General features: G+C 43.0%; 2 protein-coding genes across 8 annotated transcripts in view; both read left to right on the forward strand.

Annotated features, from left to right (window-relative positions):
- Positions 1 to 11,282, forward strand: part of rims2b (regulating synaptic membrane exocytosis 2b) — a 104,499-nt gene extending 93,217 nt beyond the window's left edge. Inside the window, exons 1-6 of one of the 4 annotated variants that reach the window (XM_077008360.1) lie at positions 6,618 to 6,967; positions 8,197 to 8,341; positions 8,544 to 8,656; positions 8,798 to 8,899; positions 9,094 to 9,233; positions 10,177 to 11,282. In XM_077008360.1, coding sequence (XP_076864475.1) covers positions 6,823 to 6,967; positions 8,197 to 8,341; positions 8,544 to 8,656; positions 8,798 to 8,899; positions 9,094 to 9,233; positions 10,177 to 10,383 — 852 coding nt within the window. In that variant the 5' untranslated portion in view covers positions 6,618 to 6,822 and the 3' untranslated portion in view covers positions 10,384 to 11,282. Of the gene's footprint in view, positions 1 to 6,617; positions 6,968 to 8,196; positions 8,342 to 8,543; positions 8,657 to 8,797; positions 8,900 to 9,093; positions 9,234 to 10,176 lie in introns of those variants that run through there. The other 3 variants (XM_077008361.1, XM_077008358.1, XM_077008359.1) reach the window with 3 other exon arrangements.
- Positions 11,283 to 12,650: 1,368 nt separating this feature from the next.
- On the forward strand, positions 12,651 to 25,129 carry LOC143516637 (dendritic cell-specific transmembrane protein-like). Of its 4 annotated transcripts, none has more exons than XM_077008363.1 (5): positions 12,651 to 12,719; positions 16,306 to 16,367; positions 22,961 to 24,014; positions 24,285 to 24,620; positions 24,842 to 25,129. In XM_077008363.1, exons 3-5 carry the CDS (start codon positions 22,977 to 22,979, stop codon positions 24,908 to 24,910), a joined length of 1,443 nt encoding a protein of 480 aa, XP_076864478.1. In that variant the 5' UTR covers positions 12,651 to 12,719; positions 16,306 to 16,367; positions 22,961 to 22,976; the 3' UTR covers positions 24,911 to 25,129. The 4 variants fall into 4 exon arrangements, with proteins under 4 accessions (XP_076864478.1, XP_076864479.1, XP_076864480.1 ...); XM_077008365.1 differs by lacking the exon at positions 12,651 to 12,719 and adding an exon at positions 21,853 to 21,992; XM_077008364.1 differs by lacking the exon at positions 16,306 to 16,367 and having other exon boundaries at positions 12,653 to 12,719.

The following is a 25,129-nucleotide window of genomic DNA, read 5'->3' on the forward strand; positions in this document are numbered from 1 at the left end:
CGAAACTGCAGAAATATTCAGTTTAAGTGGGAACAAGTATAACTAGTGAAGTTGTTGGGCATTATTAAACCTTGTCAGTGATAAGCCCATTGTTACGGTGTTCTTGACCACAGTAGTGATTGACAGTGACATGGTGATGCTTTGTGTATTTTGGTGCATATTTTAGTTTGCCACAGGTCAGCATAACCTTATGCTCTGTCAACACTTATGATGTACAAGGTGTCGCATCAATTTGATCCATCGAAGCCTCCTTCTGCCTCTAACTGCAGGACGAGTGCCGGTTGTCACCTGTTACTGTTTGACCATGTGTAAATGCTCTAGTTTCTGATTGGAGATTTGGCATTGGTCATCGAGTTACACTTTCTCAGCTGAATTGCGACCTTATGCCAAGTGGATATTTTCAGGATACCGTGAAATGCTCTGGGGAATTTCAGAGACATCAACGCAGTGGTGAATGGGCCGAGCAAAGAAACGACCCCCCCTTGCCTGCTGGCCTCGGGTCGTTTCCTGTACGTCAGCGGCTTTCCCCTAGTGAGAGCTTCCACTTCACACAGCTCTGAAACATGCTCCCTCTCACCGACACACACCACAGGGATGCTCCGTCAGGCTAAAAATACCCTCCAGCAGTCTGGCTGGCGTGTGGACCTGGGGGAGGAGGGTCACTCTGGCCCCGGTACGCCATCCAAAATAGCCCCCCACCCCAGCATGCTGGCGCAGCTCGGAGCATGATTCTAGTGTGTGTGAGCGCTCTGAGCCATGTGGAGTGTTTCAAGAGTGTGCAATGGTCAGTCAGCCAGAAGCAATCATAACAGGTTCCAGCAAGGCTTGGCATATATTATACAAAGAGTGACACTTCGGTTAGCTTGCAGTCAGGAAAATCTGTGACTTGGGAGCACTTTGTACAGTGAGAGACCAGCCCATCTATATCTACACATGTTTATTGGCCTCTGTTCGCCAATCGGTGGTCTGCTGACCACAGGACGTGACACAACGCGTGGCATGTCCTACATGGCAACACCAACCACCAGGTCAGCGTTGATGCTGTGTTCACAGTGGCCCTGTGGTCAGGAGTGGTGCTGTGGTCAGAGACCATGTTGAGCAGATAGAGGCTATCTGACTAATGGCACATGGCAACAGATGGGCTGTGGTCTCTAACCGTGCACCGAAGAAACCGGTGTGTGTGTGTGTGTGTGTGCGCGTGTGTGTGCGCGTGTGTGTGCGCGTGTGTGTGCGCGTGTGTGTGCGCGTGTGTGTGCGCGTGTGTGTGCGCGTGTGTGTGCGCGTGTGTGTGTGTGTGGCTGCTGAGTGTTTGGTGTAGCTGTTAAATTGTTAGATACGGTATATTTGTTTAAAGCTTTTAACACTTGAACAACCTGAAGGTTTTGTTTGTTTTACGTCAGCTGGAAACCTGTTGGTGTTCTTGACGGTACAGTCACAATATTGGAAGATGTTTAGAACTGCAGTCTCTTCACTGGGGGCTGCTGTGTTTGGACATCTGGAGCAATGCATATCTATACACACACTTTCTGCTTAGCCCTTTATTTGTTCTTTCCCTCCACTCATTTATGCATTCCCTCTCTCTCTTAACTGCCACAAATCAGCCTGTAAGGAGAAGTGTAAATACGTTGAGGTTATCAGCACCTCCGTTTGGCCGTGGGCGATGCTGTAAACCTCTTCTCCCCACTCTCGCTCTCTGTGCAGAGAGGATCAGGTGAAGGATGAATGCGAACACTCCTCCATCACTCCTCCTCCCCATCTGCTGTTTTAGGGCAAGAGAACATCGGCACAATCGTTATGGGGAACATGGTGACATTTCAGTGCTGTGTTCACAACTCTGAGGTAGAAAGGACATTTAAACGATAAACCTGGAAAATAACTATCAAATCCGTTTGCTGAGGGGTTTGAGAGAAGATCCTCACTTCTGTAGTCCTGCTGTCTTACAGTGCGCTGATTAGTAACCCTGCTCTCTGTGTGTGTGTGTGTGTGTGTGTGTGTGTGTGTGTGTGTGGGTGCACGTGTTTAATCGTTAGTTAGGTACTGTAACACTATTATAAGACAAAGGAAAAATAATTTACATAACTGCATTTTAACTCTGCATTTTAACAAAATGATCATATTCAGAAGGTATTGCAGACTTTATTGGATTTTAGTATAATTCTAAATGAATAAAATTGCCTTTTGTGCCAATTACCTACAATAAGTAATCCATAAAGACGAAGGTCATTTGCTGTTACTCTCCAAATGGTGGTCAGGTACGTCCTGTTTGGTTTTATCCTCCACATGTTAACGGAACGTGGAGCCGGTGCATCGAATTTACTGGTTCAGGGCCTGACCATTTGTTGTATATCTGGCAAGACCTGTGGCTCTTCAGGATAAAATTGTAGAAACACCAAGATCTATATATCAAACGTATCCCAGGAGAACAGAGGCCTCAATTAATATGGAATGGAAATTTAGAAGCACCAGGAATTTTCGTACACATTTTGTTTATAGAGCCAATCTTGGTAACCAGACAGGAAGCGCGTTTGTCAAGGAGGTGACCACAAACCCAGTGGTAGCTTTAGCTGAGTCTCCGGTGAATTGAGCAGAGGTGGGTAGAGTATTCAACAATTTTACTCAAGTAAAAGTACTGTTACTTGAACCAAATTTTACTCCAGTAAAAGTATGCATCCAAAAATTTACTTGAGTAAAAATTAAAAAGTACTTTGATTATAAGCTATTCAAGTAGTGAGTAAATGCAGAGTACTGTCACGTGTAAGTAAATTACATCTTGGAAAACATGATGTAATTTAGAAAACAATGATAATACCTTTTAAACAATGCCTTTTAATGATAACGAAAATAATTTATTATAAATAAATATAATATATAAATATTTATTCTAAAATATGTAATTTTGTTTGTTCCTAATTATTATGCCTGTGTAACTTCCAGTGGCAAACCTTACTTACTGGCCATGGTCCTTCACTAGACGGAGCCAAATGAAAACATGACCGTAGTATTAAAACACGTCCATAACACCGTTGTCGTCATTGTGTCTACTATGTGCAACGTATTACCTACACAACTTCTAACTGACTGGCATTTGGTGGTTAAATGATGCAGAAGTCCAAACATCACAATTCGTTCACAAATGTCAGCAAATTATTCTTAGCTGAACACTTATTTATTATAAACATACCTAGTTAGCAATTCGCTGACAATATCCTGCGATTCCATCCTTTCCGCTTGTAAAACCTCACAGTAGCGCTGGCTAGGAGCTGCTAACTAGCTAGCACACGAGACACCAACCACGCAGAACTGATGCACGAGGACCAGCGAGAATACCTTGAGACCATTGGAGCACGCCCCCGCCATTCTAATTTGAAATATGATTGTTGATTAAACTGCCAATCCATAATAAAAGCTCTCTTAATGTAAAAGGCAAGCGTATGCGACAGATAAACAAGTCTGGGTGAGGTCCTTTCTCTGTTTTACCTAGAAACAACGGTGTGAAATATTCTGATTGGTTAATTTGTAATTTCAGCATGGAGTTTTTTTTTCCAGCACAAGCACGAAAAGTGGATTTGAAAACCGATTTAGAGGAAAAATACAAATTATTGGTGGTGTTATTAACATATATTACATATAATAGATAAAGCATATTTTTCAAGATCAATGGACCTTCAGAGAAGGCATTGAAGGCCCTGACGGTTTGCCATTGGTAACTTCAATGTGTTCCACAAAGGCACTGTGGAGACTGTCAGCCAATACGTGTAGCTACAACTTGACGCTAACAATCGATTTGTAGCAAACGTTGGTTCAACTTAATCATCATATATTGCTAGAGTTTGAGTTTGAACTGATTTTTAGTATTGCATTGTTACATTTAATAATTACATCATGCTAAATTATGCCTCCAGTTGTAACAGACAGATAGCATTACACAAAAAAGTAAAAAATATGCATACGACAAACTTATCACAACTTATTTCCTCATATTTGATGTCAAGTTCTTGTAGGCTCAAACGTCCACACGTTTTGGCAGACACAACTGACAGCGCATTATATAACTGTTCTTTTACACATTTGTAATGTAAACATTGGCTGTATGTGAGGTCAGGGATGCTCGGGAGGTTTTTCTGTCACCATACTATCTTGCTACCGGTGGAGAAAGTTTGCGTATACGGTCACGTGACTGACCGGCTTCATTTGATTGGTCACACACTCGGTTGACGAAACATTGGTCAGTCTTCTCACTGAAAAAAATGAATTATTTACAAAACTAAAGTAAATTGCAAATCGGATTGTAAAGGAGTAAAAGTCGCATTTTTCTCACCACATTTACTCAAGTAAAAGTAGAAGTCTTTCATATTAAAGCTACTCAAGTACATTTTTGTCCAAAAAGCTACTTGAGTAAATGTAACTCGTTCATACCCACCTCTGGAAGTGAGGATCAGATGGACAGACGGACGACCATCTCTGCATCACTGCGTGAATAAAACCTTTCTGGTAGAGAGCCCGGTGGTGCTGGCTCAGTCATGCTAAGGGTGAGCTCACTTATCAAAAGGCAGGGAGGGACGAATGCAGCCAAACGCAGAGGTTCTTGAAGCCCGCTCCAGGATGGAGAAGCCCGCTCCAGGATGCACTCTTTGACCTCGGACTGGGGTGTTGCTTCATCTTTCAGTACAACTGTTACCTGATGCAAACACCCAAGACTGGAGTAGCAGCTTGTGGGAAAGTTTTTTTTCGACTCTGCTTAGTCTGACAGTTTGAGAGAAAGTGTTCCAGGAAGAATGCAGCATAAACTGCCCAAATCAGGTGTGCCAAGTTTAGAGGCGTGCCCAGCCCCTCCAGAGTCTATAGAGTCGTGCCCAGCCCCTCCAGAGTCTATAGAGGCGTGCCCAGCCCCTCCAGAGTCAAAGCAAGCTATAATTGCTTCCAAATGGACTTTTAGCTGCTGACTTCAGAACTTTGTAAATGATTATGTAAATGGTATTTCAGTTCAATCAGTAATACTTTTTGGACAAGTTATTAAAATACTTTCACTTTGTCATGGATCATCGGGTGTAGATTGTTGGAGGGAGAAAATGGCAGTTTTATACATTTAAATGTGTTCTGAAAACCACACGTAAATAATAAGTGTATTGAAATAGGAAATTTTACACTGAATGTAGTCATGGCGAATATAGTAAATATAGCATGCTGGGTGAGTCATGGCTGGCATGGGTGCTGTCAAACCTTGGAGGTGAACTTTAGGATGACTGTATGCTTCCTATACGTCGGCCAGGGTGCGTGAGATGTGCAGCAGCGTGGTGACAGAGCCTCCCACCCCAGCCCCTCAACACCTGGCTCTGAGACTGTCTCAGGTAAATAAGGTGTTTAGCTGAAGTCTCTGTGCACCTTCGGTATAAGAAATGTGCTTCGGATTTCTGTGCAGTATAGCCGTCTGTCCAGACTGGCTTATTATAGTCCAACTCTGTTTATCTGCTAGGTACCAAGCCCTTTTGGGCCAGCTCCAGGTGTGTGGTGTGAATCATGACGTGGGCTGTTTTTCAGAGCATAACCCCACGCTGTGCGCACTTTACATATGACGTTTATTTTCTGCGCATGCACTGTGTTAAGTCATGATTACAGTCGCATGTCTGAAGATGCAGTTGTGGTCCTGAAAGTCATGTGAAGAGCCAAAGTGGGAAGGATTGTGGTGATGTGTTGGGCCAGTTGGCCTGGATACAGTGCAGAGGGCTGTTAAACGGGGTCCGTCAGCACAGTTACGCTGGCCCGTTCTCCACCAGCGTTACGCTGGCCCGTTCTCCCCCAGCGTTGCGCTGGCCCGTTCTCCACCACCGTTGCGCTGGCCCGTTCTCCACCACCGTTGCGCTGGCCCGTTCTCCACCACTTCAGGAGGCATAATGTCTGCACCATATCAGCGCTCTGCTGTGAGTTTTCTGGGTGGTTAATATTTATCACCAAGCCTGCAGAGCTGGTGATACAGAGGGGTCTGGGTAAACACTGTTCACCCTTTTTCTCTCTCGCTCACTCACACACACACACACACACACACACACACAAACACACACACTGTCTCCCTCCAGCTGGCAGAGAGCCATCTGCACCACAGCGAGCTAGGTTTGCTTGTCCAATTACTGGCCTGTGCATCTGATGATTCCACTCAGGTGGTTTGAGCTGCTCATCAGTGTTTTGTGGATCTCATTGCATTTGTCACCTTTAGATCCCTTAAATCACAGACGTTCAGAATTCTCCTTAGACTGGTGGTTGATTTGCAGTAATGTTCCAAATGTTCCAGAAGCATTTGGCATTGACTTTGGTTTTTGCTCGGTGCCTTCTCTGGTAAACCAGGACTGCTGATGCTAAGTAAGAGGGGACAGACTGCGTCTAACTGTGGCAGTTAGAGGTGTGCTGTTACCCCAGCTTGTCGGGTGGGTGGAGGGGGGGCATTTGTGTGTGCGTGCGCATGTAAATGTTGTATGCGCAAACCCATATCTCTGGGTAGAGCTCAGTGTCCCGGACAGCCATTCGAGTCGTCGTTTAAGCTCCCCGATTTCCGATTGGCTGATGCTGCATGCGCACACGGCTCTCTGTCTCCGCCCCCGTTCTGCAAGATGAGAAAAAGAGGTGATGCAAAGGAGAGGGAGCCTCAAATGGCAGCAGACACACACACGGCGGTGCTCTCTCTGCCATCCTCTCCGCACCCTGCGCCGTGTCAACTCCGTCACCCTCGTCGTTAACACCTGCATGTAGACGGGGTGCGTCGGGCTGATTTTGTTTCCGTGGAGACTTTGCGAGGACCAGCTCGTCGCTGCGGTGTGTCCGGCGGGTAGGATGGGCAGACAGGGGCAGGACGTCAGCGCGGCGGCCCCCGCCGTGCGCATGCAGCGTTCGGCCAGTGGACTCAGCCTGTCTGCGTCCTTCGAGGCGCTCGCCGTGTACTTCCCCTGCATGACCCCGCTGGGCGGGTCCGCCACAGGTAAGGGCAGTTGCCGTCGGCGATGTCTTCCTCCCAGAGAGTCTGCTGAATGACCTCCGTAGAGGTTGGGATTTTGAAGGCAGCTGGCGGACGTTAGGAAGGACCAGTTTTGTACGAAGTGATTGGGCTTGTCGGGGTCTGCGCTGGGGTGCAGTCTTGAAAGCATATTTGACCTTGATCATCGTGTTCGATTCGTGCCGCGTGGCAACAGAGATCAGTGCTTCTGAGGCAGGGTGCTTGCTCCAATTCATCAGGAAAGACACCAGAGCACGCTGCTCTCCACACCGTGCCGTAATCGCCCCGCTCACGTTATGGACTTTGTGGACATTTCGGAGAGTTTCTCCATAGCCATGACTTTGTCTTGAACAGCCAGATCAGAGTTTCTTCTACAGTCTAGTGTGTGAAGTATCTGAACTAGTGAAGTTTTAAAGAAATGTCTGATGTTCCAGAACTTAGATTCAATTAATTGAGTTGTTGAAGTGTTTGTTTGTGTCTAATGCATTATTTATTGCTTAGTTGTTCAAATTAACCCCAAAGTTTGGTATAATGGCTTGAACATAGAAAAAAGCTTAAATCTGAATTCGTATTACACCAATAGACTATGGTTTATGGCACCGTCTTCTCTGCCACCTGATGGTTTTGGTCTGTACTCTCAGGATCTAAAACAAAACGATCGTCACCCCCCTCACGTGCTTCTGACTAGACACAGGACTGGACAAGATGAAGAAGGAATTAATGGTCAAACTTTAGAGTCTAAATTTGAAGCTTTTTTTTCCCCCAAATATATTTTTACATAACTTCTAAACAGGTAACACAAAATAACTAAGAATAAAACAAACTTTGGTTATTGTGGTAATAATAATTAGTATAAAACAGTAAATATAAAAGGCTAACTTATGATGGTCATAAAAAAAAGCTAAACCATGGCAGCAAAGATTTTGGTGTGGAAGGACCTCAAATATTTACCAGCAGAAACATGAAAGTGGTGAAGTGTGTGTGTGTGTTGGTTTGTACTCTCCATCTCTTGTATGCATTTACCTTTGCCTTCAATAGCGGAATAGGGAAGTGTTGTCTGCCATAGTGGGTGTGTGTGTGTGCGCGCGCGTGCTGTCAGCCATAGTGGGTGGGGGTGTGTGTGTGTGTGTGTGTGCGTGTGCGCGCGTGCTGTCGGCCATAGTGTGGCCGTATGGTTTGCTTTGCCGACGTCCGTGTCTTCCCTCCCTCTCCAGCAGAAGATGCAAAGAAGAAGAAGCCTGGGCGTCTGTCCATCCAGAGGAGCGTGGAGACGGGTCTGGCCGTGGAGATGAAGAGTCGCATGACTCGCCAGCCCAGCCAAGAGGTGACGGAGGACGGAGACAAGACCAAGCTCGGCAAGTACGTTTGACTCCTCCTCCACACACCTGCTAATGCTGTCTGACAGGACAGCTGAAAGTCACGTTTTTGTTTTGTTTGTGCTTGTGTCTCTGAAGGATGTCTTAACCTGTAGTTCAACACACCATGTCCCAGAGCATCTTCAGCTTTTACAAAAGCAGGTTTCATGCGCTAAGTGGATTTTGTCCCTCTGCTTGCATCGTAGTCTCATCTTCCCTGGCATAAAGCTCTCGACAGACAGCCAGTTCACAGAGTTTTTGGACGGGTTAGGCCCCGCCCAGCTTGCTGGGCGCCAGACGCTAGCCACGCCTCCAATGGGTAAGCGCAGTCCTGTTCAAAACACTTTCTTATTTTTTCCGCAACTACACCCATCCACATCTATTAAAGCCCCTGTATTTCCACGCTGTCTGAGGGGCGTCTCTGAGCTTCTTTAGTGCCTTTTGTTACCTTTTCTCGCAGGCGACATCCAAATCGGTATGGTACACCGAAAGGAGAGGCTGGACGTGGAGGTGATACGTGCCAGGGGACTGGTGGGAAAAGGAGGCAACAAACAGACCCCAGGTGACCCCCAACACACACACACACACACACACACACACACACACACACGCGCGCGCGCCTCCGTCCTGCCAACCACACCGGGCGTTTGGCCTTGTAAAGCCAAGCTGATGGGGTCAAAAAGCATCTTGACACAAATGAGAGCGAGCGTGTGTGATTTTAGTGTTTGACGCCGTTGTCCTTCTGGGGTCTTGTAGCTCCCTACGTTAAGGTGTACCTGCTACACAACGGCAAGTGCATCAACAAGAAGAAGACTCGAGTGGCGCGGAAGACGCTGGACCCTCTATACCAGCAGCAGCTGCAGTTTGAGGAGAATCCTGAGGGCAAGATTTTACAGGTAATACACGCATGTTCCCCCCCACACGCACACAAGCGCTCACATGCTGAAGGCAAGAGATAATGTATAAACCAGAGACCGTATATATAAGTGGACTGGATGACGCGAGTGAAAAGTGAAGCCTCCGTTAGTCAGCTGCCCTCTAGTGGCTGGTTGCAGTACAACTTTTAACCCCGCCCATTCCCAAGTAAGTGAACGGGCCGGACGAGAAACTTTGAATTTTTATTACACGTAAAATAAGTTTTTTGAGCAATTATATTTTGTCAATTCTATAACACCCCATTGCGTTAGTATCTCTCCCAGTGTTTTTCTCTATGATAAACGGATTTTATAGAAGTTAAGTGTTATTTAAAGGGGTGTGGCGATAAGGTGATTGACAGGTAATAGCTGCGTTGCTTGACATCTAATACCAGACGCTCAAACGTGAACGCGCTCAACATCAAAGCTCTCGACAGCAAAACTCTCGACAGCAGTATTAAAACCTTTTACCTTTGTTTATTTTGTAAAACGTCAAAAGTGTCTATACTGGTGGACGTATCCTAATGAATGTCGTGGCGAAGATACGGTCTCTGGCGGAGATACTGTCCTGCCTACCGGTTCTAATGCGCATGCTCTGGCTCCAATTTTCATCGACTGCGCAAGCGCATCCAAGATGGCGGTGTCCGTGCGGCCATCTTGGTGGCTTCAAAAGTTCACAATGGGAGTCAACGGTGACGTACCGTCCATTATATATACGGTCTCTGGTATAAACACGCACCCTAAGACAAGATTTTATAGATAATTCAAATATTCAAACTTTCATTCTTTTACACACATATAATACTGACATTGCCTGAGGAGTTTTGCTAGGTGGCGCTGTATAACTGACTGCTAATGAGGGCATACCTGTTTAATTTCTGCTGTTCAGGAGGAGGTGCTCTGAGTAACTGTCATTTCTTTTCAGATCATCGTGTGGGGGGACTATGGCCGCATGGACCACAAATCCTTCATGGGTGCCGCTCAGATCCTATTGGATGACCTGGATCTCACCAACATGGTCATTGGCTGGTATAAGTTGTTCCCACCCACTTCACTGGTGGACCCCACACTGGCCCCTCTGACCAACAGGCCCACTGAGGGTGCGATGGACACCTCCAAAGTGCACTCGTAGCTGGGAGGGCAGCCAGCAAGGGGCTTGCAGCTGAGGGAGGGTTGGGGGGCGGGGTTGGGGGCGGTGCTTGCCTCAGGCCCCAGCATTATCTTAGCCCGTGGGACGGGAGGCTGAGAAGTGGCCTGCGTCCGTCTGCCAAATGAAAAGCAACGGGACAAGGGGGAGGAGCCTGCAGTACGGGGAAACGGCGGTTCTGATCACCCGTCGACGGACGTTCAGGCTGGCATTGGGTGGAGAGGAGGGCTAATCCCTCCTGGGTGATCATGCGGCTGTGACGAACGCCCTACACAAGTTTGGTTTTTTGTTTTGTTTTTTTTTTTTTGGAGGGGGGGGTTTTTTATTTTACAGAACAAGTTCTACAGAAGCCCTGTTTTTCTTCCTTCATGGTTAATGAAAGACTTTTGGCTTCATTTGTTGTGTTGAGAGGGATGTCTGTTGTTCATTCAGAGCTTAGCATGTTCAAGCCATGCCTGCAAGCCAAGCTCCAAAACTGAGAAAGGCACAAAAACAAAACACACACAAAAAAAAAAGCCATGTGGACTATGGCCCGCTAGCTGGGGTTAGCCGGCTGCAGGTCAGACAGAGAGAAGTTCCAGGAGATCCGAAGCCCCTGGGACAGCCCAGATCGTACAGCCAGTTCAGACTAAATGATACCGATGATGATGCTATGAACATCGCCACAGTGATGAGGAAACAAATCTGAAACCTTCATGATCCAGAATGCTACTGTTTTTGGTGATGAAATTTATGGAAGGTTTATTGTTTATTTTTTATTTTTTTTTTTCTTTTCTTTTCTTTTTGTTGCATGGATGCAGTTAGCTGTATTGGGAAAAATAAAGATTATTTTTATTGAGGCTGCAACTTGCAAAAAAGGATTAAAAATGAACAGATCAGCCATTTTCAATAGTTTATATTATTTTTAATATGAAGTACTGTAGTGCATGGTTTTCAAGGAGAGTGAATGCAGAGGTGGAGACGTGACAGTCATCCTTTACATCACACTGCTATGGCTTTACACGTTTCTATGTGGCCTGGGGAGACTGCTGGTTCTGTTAAAACAAACAAACAAAAGTGGGGCAAAGACCCAACCCACTCTTCAAGAGGAGGAGGGGGGGCATCTCGTTGATGTGCTTTCTGTCTGAAGGTGTGAACCCTGCGTTCATCATCATGTGCAAATTGTCCCCTCTGTGACGTCTCTCCTTGCTTGCGGCCGTGTTGAGTTGGTCCACTAGGGGAGCCGTTTTCCCGCCAGAACCGTCTTTGTTCTGTTCCATTATTCCACTTGCATGCTTCACCCCGCTCGCTCGTCCGATCCAGACGCGTTGGTCCACGCGCTAATCCAATTCAGGCATATGTTAATCCACACATGGTCCGAACCAGATGTTGGGCCACTCCTTCCTCTGATCCAGGCATGCTGAGGAGTGGCGCACACTCGCAGTAATTCGGCATGTTTTATTGGACGGTGGCGCAGTGGGAGGGGTTTGTGCAGTTTTGCGTACAGTGCATGTGGACCGGAGGCTGTGCCTCTAAGGCTGGGTCGGCTCCGCCTCCCTATGAGGTCCGTGAAGCCTCGCCGGGCAAACATTCCACCTTCAGTTCTGATTAAAAACAAGAAAATGTGGGAAACCAACAATTTTTTTCATGACCGATTAGGGGGAGACGGACTAGGAACAAAAACATAAGGTTGCAAGTATATTTTAATATGGTGGTGATTAAAGGGATAAATTTAAAGGGAAAATACACCGTGTTCTTTGGGGTGGACAGTGTGTGCTGATGCCAGCGTCTTTCCCCAAATGAGGTTTAATGCAACGGGTACTGGTACAAGACTTGCCACACTGAATTTTTAATTGTTATCTTGTTTTGAGAAAATAAAATTCATTTAATACCTGCAGTGTCCTTTTTTTGCCTACTGATGTGAGGTGAACACTCCCCTGAGTAAGTGCTGCACATACCCGCTTCAAGTTTTATTTACACATGCACTCTAGAGGACATTTATCTGGTAGACGATGGTAGACAAACATGGAGTCCATGCTAAATACATTCAACACTGTTCTCAATGGTGACCAAATAAATGGAGCTGTTGGTGTCTCTGTAATGGCTAAGGAGGGTTTACTCTGATCAGCTCGACACAATGCACTCTCGCACCTCAAAGGGGACTTTCCTGTTTGTCAGCACAGCAGTTTATTTCTGCATTTTATTGCTTAACACATATCTGGTAATCTAATAAAGTCATGCAGGGAGGTAGAGAAGAGAAAAACAGAAGTGAAAACGCGCCCAACCCAAGCTTGATGGACTCTGCTGTAAAAGGCCAGATCAAGGTCTTGGAGAGCATACAGGTAAGTGGCTACACCACCAAGCAATTTGCTGATCACTTAATCACCCAACAACTAATACACTCAACACATGGACTACACACTGCAGCTACACATGGAGGACACTTACATACACTATTATTCAAAATAAGAGATTAAATATGACTTTTTTTTTTTAACAGGGAAATCGGTGACTCAGACTTGCTTGTTAACACACAGTGTGGTATTTTTGCCTTTAGTTACTATAAGTTCATGTTTTTATTGACCTCAGTGTGGTGTTGGGGTGTGCTGCTTGCCACTATCTTCAATTTGTATTTGTTTAATTTTTATATATTTACTCATTCATATGCAGTTGTGTTCAAAATCATAGCAGTGTGTTTAAAAACATGAGTTAAGCACAAAATCTTTATAGTAGTTTTATTTCCATGCGTTTGGAACATTGCATGCTGTTTTCTAAATCAAATCATGAAGAGAAATGTAAAAAAAAATGTAGTGTCTGCATTTGTCTTTACAAACTCAAAATATGATTTAACCTTTTTTATGATTTAGCATTCCTGCGAATAACTAACCTAATATTTAGTTGAATAACCACAGTTTTTTAGAACTGCTTCACATCTGTGTTGCATAGTCAACCAACTTCTGGTAACTCTCAACTGGTATTTCAGCCAAGGATGCTTTGACTATATCCCACAATTCATTTGCATTTCTTGGTTTTTACCTCAGAAACGGCATCGTTGATGTCACCCCACAAGTTTCCTATCGGATTAAGGTCCGCGGATTGGGCTGGCCACTCCATAACCAATTTCATTGTACTGGAACCAAGATTTTGCTCATTTACTGGTGTGTTTAGGGGCGTGGTCTTGTTGAAACACCCATTTCAAGGGCATTTCCTCTTCAGCGTAAGGCAACATGACCTGTTCAAGTATCCTGATATATGCAGACTGGGCCTATTTACCGCATACCAGGGATCATGGACCAGTTTGCATATGTCAGGATACTTGAACAAGAAACATGTAAGAGAAACATGCCCATATCATGATGCTTGTACCACCATGATTCACGGCCTTCAGAGTGTACTGTGGCTTTAATTCAGAGTTTGGGGGGTCGTCTGACAAATGTCTACGGCTCTTGGCCCCCAAAAGAACAATTTTACTTTCATCAGTCCACAATGTTTCTCCAGTTGATGTGTTCTTTGACAAATCTGCTTCAGTATGTGTTTTTTTTGTTTTTTTTTAATGTATATAACCAGTGGGACTTTGCGGGGACTTTTTGCTAATAGATCAGTTTCACACAGGCGTTTTCTAACTGTGACAGTACTCACAGGTAACTTGAGATGGTCTTTGATCATCCTGGAGCTGATCACTGGCCGAGCCTTTGCCATTCTGTCTATTCTTCAATCCATTCGAATGGTGTTGTGTTTTCTTCCACGTCTCTAGTTTTGCTCTCCATTTTAAAGCATTGGAGATCGTTTTGGCGGAACAGCCTATACTTGTCTGCACTAAGTTTTGCCCTCTCCAATCAACTTTTTAATCAAAATTTGTTGCTCTTCAGAAATATGTCTCGAATGACCCATATTTCTCAGGCTTTCAAGGAGAAATGCATGTACAGCGTGTGCTTGCTTCACCCTTGAATAAGGGCCACCTGATTCACACCTGTTTCCTCACAGAATCATGGTCGTCACTATTTGGTGGGGGTGAATTCTAGATCTGTAGCAAGAATTTTATTTTGAAATTATTTTTTTCATACAGTTCAGACTTGTGTGTGAAAAACCTGGCAGACCAAAGAGGATGTTAGCTCTTTCTCAGAATTACTACCGCAAGATTGTATTTGTAATACTCCACAAACTCATGTTCATGGAGGAAGGGTTGCAACTGTCAAGTGTTTTGGTTGTCGACAGCTCCCATTGTATGCTTACTGTAGCTTTGAGTTTAATTCTTTTTATTTTGAACTGGTATTTTGTGCCATGATGTATCGAATGCCAAAGCACATTTTTGGTTAGTGTTATGCCTAAAAATATGATATTTTAATAGTCATGTTTGTTGCCGAGAAAAGCTGTTGGTAAAAAACGATTTAAATCTTATTTATCAACTTGGTTTGATAGTCTGTGTCCGCCTCATAGACTGGTGTGTGTGTGTGTGTGTGTGTGTGTGTGTGTGGTTTTACAGTTTCTATTACCGAGATCTGCAAGCCTTTTTTCTGATCACACACCATCATTTGTTTTTTGTGCTGCTTTTAACTGAACCTGTCTAGTTCAGTCAGCATCTTCCAACTTGGTCTTAGTACCGAGGAGCTTGGTTCACATTTTTACTCCACTTGTCATAATATTTTGGAATTAGTCGCCCCAATTAAGGTTCACTCTAAATAAAAATCTGAAGTAGCTGAATGATGTTGCTTGTTTGGATGAGACGAGCGCAAACAGAGAAAAGATGAACTTGATATTTTAAATGAGCTGTCAGTTATCAGAAAATTAAGGCTGAAAAAGCTAAATATTTGTCTGGTATCATAAAAAATAATTCTTGGGTACTCTTTAATATTATTGACAACTTAAATACCCAACTGGTTTTGCAGTTTCTATGAATGCTTATGAACTGTTTTCACATATTTTTGCAGACAAGGTTGCAAGGATTATAACCTATTTTACTTCCTTCTCTTGATCCTTTTATGGGCTCTGCTGTTTTAGATCAGTTTGAACTCTTATGGTTAAGAGACGTTTTAGAGATTAACAGCAATCTTGTTTTAGATGGTGTCCCAAATTATTTTAAATATGCAATAGTGCAACCATTACTTTGAAAAAAAAATCTGCCCTTAACTATAGGCAGATTTCCAGATTGCATTTCTGGCTAAAGATTTAGAAATCTAGATAGTTTATTCACAATTGCATTCTTTTTTGGACAAATATGGAATTTAAGTCCTTCAGTCTGGTTTTAGAAACCTCCGTAGTACAGGGTCTGCTCTTTTAAAAGTTTTAAAGATTTATTAGCTACAGACTGTGGACTCTCTGCTTTGAGATCTTACAGCTGCATTTGATACAGTTGACCATGGCATCCTTTTTTCCTGACTAGAACACACTGTTGGCATTAAAGGTCTTGCCTTTGGGTGGTTGAAGTCATATTTGTTGAGTAAGCATTGCTGTTGGCTTTGGTGGTTTTGTATTTTCTCCAGTGTCACTCTCCTGTGGGGTGTCCCAGGGTTCTGTTTTAGGGCCTGTCCGTTTTTCACTTTATATACGACCTCATAGACCTCGTCTAGGAAACATAGCATCCACTATCACTTCTGTACTGATGATTTATCTACCTCTGAAATATAATGTAAATAGCTATCATAAACCTTTATTGGAATGTCTTGAGATAATAAAAGCATTGATGCCCCTGGATGTTTTACATTTTGATGAAAGTAAAACCTAAATTCTAATGATTGGCCTCGAGTCCCTGTAACACCTCACAATTAATCAGCATTTTATAAACTGTTAAAAAATTTGGGAGTAGTTATGGACAGTGATTTGCAGATAAATTGTTGTCCATTCCTTAGAATAAAGGTTTTTGTTTTTAAATTCTTTAACCCTAACACCAGTTTACCTGTCCAACCTTTTAATTACATATTCTCCTCCCAGGTGACACTGATCTGCTGACCATCTCTCACTAGTGGTTTCTGGAGTTTGGCTGAAGCAGAGAGGTGACTGAGCTTTTCCTGTCATGGTGCCTAAGTTCTGTAATGACCGTTCCTCAAGCTCACCCCTACTTTACCAGTTAAAAAGTCTCGTTTAAAACTTGCTTTTATCATTCATGCCTTCGACAGTGCATGAAAGCTGTTTTGAGCTGCATTGATGGCTCTTATGCTCTACTGTTTTGTCTTTTCTTGTCTGTGTTTTGTGAGTTAGCCAAATGTATATGATCTTGGTCAACTTCTTAGTAAAAGTAAAGTAATAATCTGCCTGGTATTTAAATAGATGCAAAAGCATATAAATAGCCAAAATTCACTTGGCCAAAATTGAACATTCCAAGTAAATCAACCTTGAATTCTTATTTTAGTAAATGAGCCACACACTCACTATCACGTTTATCAACCAACAAAGCGACACAGTCGTTTATGTTAATTACTATCTAATCTCTCTCTCCCCCCCCACTGTTCCTCCTGAGTTTTTGCTGTCTCATAGTGCCATCAGTTGATAAGGTGATTACAGTTGGAGATTTTAACATCCATTTTGAAAATCTACATGACTCTTTTAGCATAAACTTTAATGCAATTCTTGATTTAATGGGTATCACTCAGAATGTAGCGGGTCCTACGCATCACTGTAGTCATACTTTAGACTTGGTCTTATCGTTTAGTACTGACAGCCAATTTAGCAGTTCTTCCTCTACTACCATAGCTGCGCTTATTGATAGTTTAGTAAAATAGTTTAGTATCTGAAGATAGTTTAGTATCTGAAGCACCAGCAGTTGGTGGCTTGCTTACAGGCTTAAAATGGCCAGAAAGAAACAACTTTCTTTAGAGACTCGTCAGAAGGTGTTGTGGACAGATGAGTCAAAGTTTCAGGTCTTTTGATCAAACGGGAACATTTGTGAGGCACAGGATCAATGAAAATATGTATGACCAATGCTTAATGGCATCTGTCATGCATGGTGGAGGCAGCGTGATGATCTGAGGATGCTTTGGAGGTAGTAAAATAGATGTATACAGGGTGTAAGGGATCTACCACAAGATTTTGCTACGCCATGCCATACCCTGTGCACAGCGCTTGATTGGGGCCAATTTCATCCTAAAACAGGACAATGACCACAAGCACACTTCCAAATATTGTCAGCAATATTTAAGAAATAAGGAATCTGCCAGAATTCTGACTGTAATGGAGTGGCCTGCACAGTCTCTGGATCTGAACCCTATTGAGCTGTTGTGAGAGCAGCTTGACCGTGTGGAACGGAGGAAGACTGCATCAGGCCAATCCATGTTGTGGGACATGCTACAGGACGCATGGTGTGAAATCACATCAGATTACCTCAAAGTTGACCGCTAGAATACCTACAGTCTGCCAGGCTGTAATTGCTGCAAAAAGTGGCTTCTTTGATGAAGGCAAAGTTAGTGTTCATTTTCATTAAAATCAATATTTCTTACTATGACAATGTCTGCATTTCCTATTTAGTTGCTTTATTTCATAATCTTAAGTGTGTTTCCATTAAAAACATGACAGTCTCGCTGTGATCCTAAACTTTTGAGCAGTAGTGTATATGCAACATCACTAAGACTGCCTTTTTCCATTTGTGTAATATCGCCAAGCTGAGACATTTACTTTCGTTAGCTAATGCAGAGAAGCTGGTCTATGCTTTTGTCCTGTCAAGATTGGGCTACTGTAATAGTCTTCTAATTGGAATTTGAAGTGTTTTAATGAACATTTAATTTCCTCTGAATCTGTGCTTATCTCTTGGTCAAAGCAGAATATGCTAGATCAAAATGTACAGAAACAAAAGGTAAGCTCCAATTTAACTTTAGGCGAGAAATGAGGTCTTGTCAATGCTTAAAAAGCTGGATAACAGAAAACCTGCAGGATCTGATGAGATTGAACCTTTATTTTGAAACTTGCAGCTAAAATTCTCTCGCCTCTAAACTTGTCATTGGAGCAGAACAGGTTGCCACAGATTTGGAAAACTGCTATAGTTCAGTCCTTGTTCAAATATCAGTATTGGTTACAATTCTTGAATCAGATCAATTAAAGCAGTTTTTAACTAGTAGTAATGTTTTGTCTGATTCTCATTCTGGCTTTTGGAAAAATCATAGTACCATTACAGCTATCACCAAAGTACTAAATGACTTAATCCATGCCTTTGATTGTAGGAAATCATGTGCTGTCTTATTTATAGATCTATCAAAATCATTTGACATAGTTAATCATGATATACTTTTGTCCAGTCTGTCAAGTATTTGTTTGTTTGACAGTGCAGTTGGTTGGCTTAAAAATTACTTGAGTAACAGATGTCAGCGTGTATTTTTTGAAGGGGTCTTGTCAGATAAGGTGATTATCAATACTGGAGTGTCTCAGGGTTCCATTTTAGGTTGTTTACCATATACATAAATGATTTAAGCAGTAATATTTCCAATGCCAATAAGCACTTTTATGCAGATACTATTATTTATAGTTGTTCATCACCAGTAGAAGCTCTTTCAAATTTACATTTATGGAATTTAGCAGACGTGCTTATCCAGAGCAACTTACAAAAGTCCTTTGCATCTGATCAATTTACAGGAAGCATTTAAGACATTTCAGCATAATCTTAACTCTCTAATGCCAATTCTTAATGATCAGAATTCAAAATATTCTCCAAAAATCCGACAAAGAAATTTCAACTTTTTACATTGGTAAATCAATAGAATTAGTTTAATCTTATAAACAAATGTTTTATTTTAGATGATAATGATGATAATCTTTCCTTTAAAATACATATTGAATATATTATCACTAAAAAGCTAAAGCTGAAATTAGGATTTTATTTTAGAAACCTTGCTCAACAGGCTAAGAAAAAATTTGTTGAAGCAACTTTATATTAGGCCTGTGTTGAAAAAATCGATTTTCCGATTCAGAATCGATTCGCATATGACGAACTGATAATCGATTCGTACGTCCAAAGATCAATTTTTTTTAGTGAACTTTTACCCCCGCCTCGTCACTGAATTCATGCAGGCGTGGTCTAACTAACTGTAAAACAACATGGCGTCGGACAGCGCGTCGGCGTAGCTTACGCAGCATTCGTAAAGCGCTCGTGCCTGTGAACTGAAACTGCGAAATAGCGCCCTCTGCGGTCACAAAATTCGACGGTCGCAGAATTCGGTGTAACACCGGTAACGACGATAGTCAAATCGGCAATCTAAAAACAGAAGGACAGTTTATCCAGTGTCAGTGACTATTTACAGTTAGTCCATGTCACTGACAGTTTACCCAGTGTTTTTACAGTTTAAAAAAGTTTAAAATGTTCTTGTAACGTTGGGCGCAAGGCGATGGACGAGACAGAATCCTTTGCACTTTCCAAATCGTTACGTTTATTACATTTACCGAAGCGCAGACAGCGCACATAAAACACATTTACATAGAACATGTGTGACTCAAACAACGACGAGCACAGGACGCTGCAGTGCGAACGCACATGAAGTAGACAAACCACATAAACTCCACGTGATGACGAGAGCCACAGGTGAGACGGATTATCACAAGACGCACCCGCACCCACGGAGATCCACAGACGCAGACATCGTAAACACACGCCCAACAGCGAGGGGTCGGGGACCGTAACGTGACAGTTCTGTTCTTATATTCTCACTTTAAAGACAAATACACGTTTACATTTTATACTTTCAGTTTATTAAGTGTGAGCACTTTTAAAATAAAAATGCATTTGGTAGCAACAGCTTTTGGGTGAATTCTTAATTATTTCAATCATAATAATAATGCACTGGTTAGTGTCCCAGTAGGAGTCCACTGTTGCAGATATAGACACCTCAAAGATGTCCTCTGTTTATTGTCCTGGATTACCTTTCTTGAAGGTAGATTTAGGATTACCCTTTTCACCAGTCTTCCAGCCATCAGTAACTACCAACTACCAGTAACTATTTGCTGATTAATATCGATATGATACTAGTTTTAACATGTTGCTTCTGTACATAGTCAGGAATCAGCTCAAATACATTTTTTTAATAACACTAAACCCCGAATTGGATCGAATCGGATTAAATCGATTCTTAATCTTCGGAATCGGATCGATTCTTGGAATTTGAATCGATACCCAGCCCTAATATATATATATTAATCTAAGGTAATCTGGAGAAATTTCACCCCATGCTTCCAGAAGCCGCTCCCACAAGTTTGATTGGGTTAATGGGCACATTTTTCGTACCATACGGTCAAGCTGCTCCCACAACAGCTCAATGGGGTTGAGATCTGGTGACTGCACTGGCCACTCCATTACCGATAAAACACCAGCTGCCTGCTTCTTCTCTAAATAGTTTGTGCATAATTTGGAGGTGTGCTTTGGGTCATTGTCCTGTTGCAGGATGAAATTGGCTCCAATCAAGCGCTGTCCACAGGGTATGGCATGGTGTTGCAAAATGGAGTGATGGCCTTCCTTATTTAAAATCCCTTTTACCTTGTTCAAATCTCCCACTTTACCAGCACCTAAGCAACCCCAGACCATCACATTACCTCCACCATGTTTGACAGATGGTGTCAGGCACTCTTCCAGCATCTTTTCAGTTGTTCTGCGTCTCACAAATGTTCGTTTGTGTGATCCAAACACCTCAAACTTTGATTCATCTGTCCATAACACTTTTTTCCAATCTTCCTCTGTCCAATGTCTGTTCTTTTGCCCATATTAATCTTTTTTCTTTTATTAGTCAGATATGGCTTTTTCTTTGCCACTCTGCCCTGAAGGCCAGCATCCCAGAGTCGCCTCTTCACTGTAGACGTTGACACTGGCGTTTTGCGGGTACTATTTAATGAAGCTGCCAATTGAGGACCTGTGAGGCGTTGATTTCTCAAACTGGAGACTCTAATGTACTTGTCTTCTTGCTCAGTTGTGCAGCGGGGCCTTCCACTTCTCCTTCTACTCTGGTTAGAGCCTGTCTGTGCTCTCCTCTGAAGGGAGTAGTACACACCATTGTAGGAAATCTTCAGTTTCTTGGCAATGTCTCGCATGGCATAGACTTCATTTCTCAGAACAAGAATAGACTGTGATATAGACTTCAAAAACTGCTTTCCCAGAGAAGTGTTTTTAAGAATATAGTGTGCTACCGAAAGAGGAAGTTTGAGGTCATTCATTGGGTCAAGGAGACTAGACAGAGAGAAGGCGGGAGTGAGGACATGTTCCAGGCTGGTGACATGTTTCATGTTCCAGACGGACAGCAGGCTCAGCAAGAAAACGTTCCCCTTAGAGTGCAGAATTTATTCTTACATTTGATGTTTGGCACACATGCATTCAATCATGCCATGTATTTACGAATACATCATCTGACTGTAATTGTCCTGATAATGTTTCACATGACCGACCAGTCCTAAAACTGTATTAAAGGGTTGGAGCTTTGAACAATAAACTAGAGTGATTTGGTAAAGTAACCAACGTGTGTGTGTGTTGCTTTCACTAATTATCACTCTCTGAGCTCGTGTCTTTTCTTACAGAGAGACCCCGGTTGTTGTGACGGAGAATTTCCACGACAAGACTGTCGAGTTTCAATTGAAAGTTGTTTTTTTCTGGCCATTTTGAGTTTAATCGAACCAACAATTGTAATGCTCCAGATTCTCAACTAGCTTAAAGGAAGGTCAGTTTTATAGCTACTCTAATCAGCAAAACTGTTTTCAGCTGTGCTAACCTACTTGCACAAGGGTTTTCAAGGGTTTTCTAAATATCCAATAGCCTCCTTACACAGTTAGCAAACACAATGTACCATTAGAACACTGGAGTGATGGTTGTTGGAAATGGGTCTCCATACATCTATGTAGATATTGCATTAAAAACCAGACGTTTACAGCTAGAATAGTCATTTACCACATTAATGTATAGAGTGTATTTTTGATGCATTTATTGTTAGCTAAATTGAAAAAAAAAACTGCTTTTCTTTCAAAAATAAGAACATTTCTAAGTGACCCCAAACTTTTGAACGGTAGTATATACTCACACCAATTTGAGATTATAGGGATATTTTATATAGACATGCCCCAAAGACAACACTGCAAACATTCTGCATCCACTTTCAGTAAGACGTAATGCACTGGATTGTTTTTGTGTATAAAGGAATTTTTGGTCAGCTTCCTTCATACTTGTCTGAACTTTTGAATTTTGAACCAGTTCTTTGTATAGTTTACGCTTCAGTAGCTATGTAACACTGGACATTCCTGCTGTTCGCTCTGACTTCGGAAAAGAAATTGTTCAGTGTTGATGGGCCCTCAACATGGAATGATCTTCAGAAGCATTTTAAATTGGAGAAGTTTATTTCACTGACGGAATTTCAATCAGTTGTCATAAATTACTATACATATGGCTGTACTTGTTAGTATATGTTTGTATGCATGTATATGTGTATTACTACTTTGTTATTTAGGAGCAGTTTTAATTGTTGGTTTGTGTTTTCTGTGCTGCTGTCTTAGCCAGGGCTCACTTGTAAAAGAGATTTTAATCTCAATGTGAGTAATCTGGCCAAATAAATTTGAATAAATAAATAATAAAGCTTGTGTATGTTATGTTTTTACACTCCTCTTGTCATTTATTCCCATTTGTTCTTGTTCCAAGGGCCCGTTTCTACAAGATGGCTCGTCGCTGTATGCTGGGTCTTGCTGAGGCGTGGCGCACCGTGGTTGTGCTCTACACATCTGGCCATGTTGGCGACTGTAGGAGCATCGCCACTCTCCTCGTCCTGTGCACCACAGTCAGCCTCGCTCTGAGCGCCCTCCTCTTCCTCTCACTGCATACCATCAAGGTCGACCTCAACATCTCTGGGATCGTAGCTGGGGTCTTTTTCCCACTCTTGGCCGTTGCGCTCTTCATCTCGAGGCGTGTGCGGTGTGCCTCCCTCCTCCTAATCGCTTGCAGCGGTACCAAGCAGTGCAGGAATGTCCTGCTCGCCTGCGGGACCATCCTGCTGGCGGAGTCGAGTGCTCGCAACATATTCAGTAACCTCCTCGCTGTGATGCATAGCATCATGTGCAACAGGGAGAGGCTGATGTTGAGTCTGAACACGACTCCAATAGATAACTACATCAAAATGATCAGATGGCTGAATGATAAGTTACATTCTTTAATAAACTTCGGGGTAGTTTCGTTCGAGGCGAAAGTGCATGTGTCTCATACAGTGGAGTCTGCTGACCTAGAGCAGAAGCTGCGTTTAATAGAACAGGAACTTGCTAGAAAAGCAAACGGGATAGAGGCCGTCTTTGATCTGGTTTGGTCTGTCGGACAGAAGATCGCTCCAGTGGTGAACATGGTCCTGCTCTTAATTCTCACAATCTTCTTCATAAGGGCGTACATGCGCAACAGCAAATACAAGAACATGTACATCACGAGCAGGTTTGTGCAGTACGACCAGCAACAGAAAGCCATGGGCAGGGCCCACGTTCTTCCACTCACTCGGCAGGAGGAGAGGCGCTACGTTTCCATCCCTTGCTTGAAGCCTCGATTCGGTGAAGGACGGCGCATTGCCATGTTCTTCATCCCTGTTGGTACCCACATCTTATTGTGGGGCTTCCTCATGGGCCTAGATGCTCTAGTCTACTGGGTCATCATAGTCATGAATAACCACTTGGGGATGCTGGAGCCTTTAAACGTCCCCCTTATACTCTATGTCAATGTAAGTGATCGTGTATGCCAGTGTTGTCTAAAGCTACTGTCTTAGAAAATGGTGTGTCTGGATACATCAGCACAGGTTTTAAAAAATAACTCCATTGCAAGGTACCAGTATGTACAGTACATTTGCAGACAGGTTAAATTTAGTGTAATCCACTAGTCTTAAAATCTGGTTTTAATGGACGTTGAACAAACACAGCCTTTTCTACTACAGTGAGTGTTCATTGTTGGCATTAATTAATAACTGTCGATAAATTCCTGTTCCTACTACCAGGGTGAACATCACATCATTTTCATGCAAGTGCCTGGAGAGAACAAGATGGAGGATTTTTCTTTCTCGGTGACCCTGTTTGAGCGAGACTGTCTGCCCACACCAACACTGCTGCTCTCCAAGTCTGCAGGGCCTGCAGCTGCCATCTTGGTCAGCCTGGTGTTTCTGGGCCTCCTGTCTGTTAAACTGCTGCAGATGAAGTTGCTGGTGTCCGAGCAGTTCTACACAGAAATGGCAGATGACCGAGTCAAAAACCTCCATGCCAAAATCCTCCGCCAGCGCGCCAAGAAGAAAGCGGAGGTGGTGGAAAGCGCTCGGTTTCGAAGACTGACTAAAACCGTAAGAGCACATTTTGCTTTCCTCATGCTGGCTGGACACAGTGAGGGTCCAACCAGTCACAGCCTTTCTTTCATTACTTCTGTACTCCTGAGTTATTGAACAGCTGCGTAACATGGTGAATAGCTGCCTGTGGAGGATGTTCTGATCAACACTGCATGTTGTGCCACTGATTTGGTAAAGCACATTGCAGCCTTAATAGCCACTGCACTATTCCATTTCAGGTGAAATTCTGGCTTCCCATTCTGGATTTCTGTCGTAGAAAAAAGGAGCGTGTGTTCAAGCTTCCATAACTCCGTCATCATCTCTGTGATATTTGATTAATTGTAGTGTTTTCTCAAATTCCTATGCTGATTATACTGGTGTTAAGAAAGTCTGTATACATTTATACAGCACAAAATATAAATACAATCTCATGCCATTGTTGATTGGAGACTATGCCTGTATTTCAATAATTTCATAGTTTGTTCTTGGCTTTGGATATTACATCATGTTACATTTAAAACATCAAA

Source organism: Brachyhypopomus gauderio, chromosome 6 (genome assembly GCF_052324685.1).
Source record: "Brachyhypopomus gauderio isolate BG-103 chromosome 6, BGAUD_0.2, whole genome shotgun sequence".
NCBI classification, from domain to species: Eukaryota; Metazoa; Chordata; class Actinopteri; order Gymnotiformes; family Hypopomidae; genus Brachyhypopomus; species Brachyhypopomus gauderio.

Coding starts and splice junctions, on each gene's coding strand:
- LOC143516637 (XM_077008362.1), top strand. CDS start 22,709: ATGGCTGTACTTGTTAGTATATGTTTGTATGCATGTATATGTGTATTA. Junction 22,855..22,960: donor AAAGAGATTTTAATCTCAAT/GTGAGTAATCTG, acceptor TCTTGTTCCAAG/GGCCCGTTTCTACAAGATGG. Junction 24,015..24,284: donor CCCTTATACTCTATGTCAAT/GTAAGTGATCGT, acceptor TCCTACTACCAG/GGTGAACATCACATCATTTT.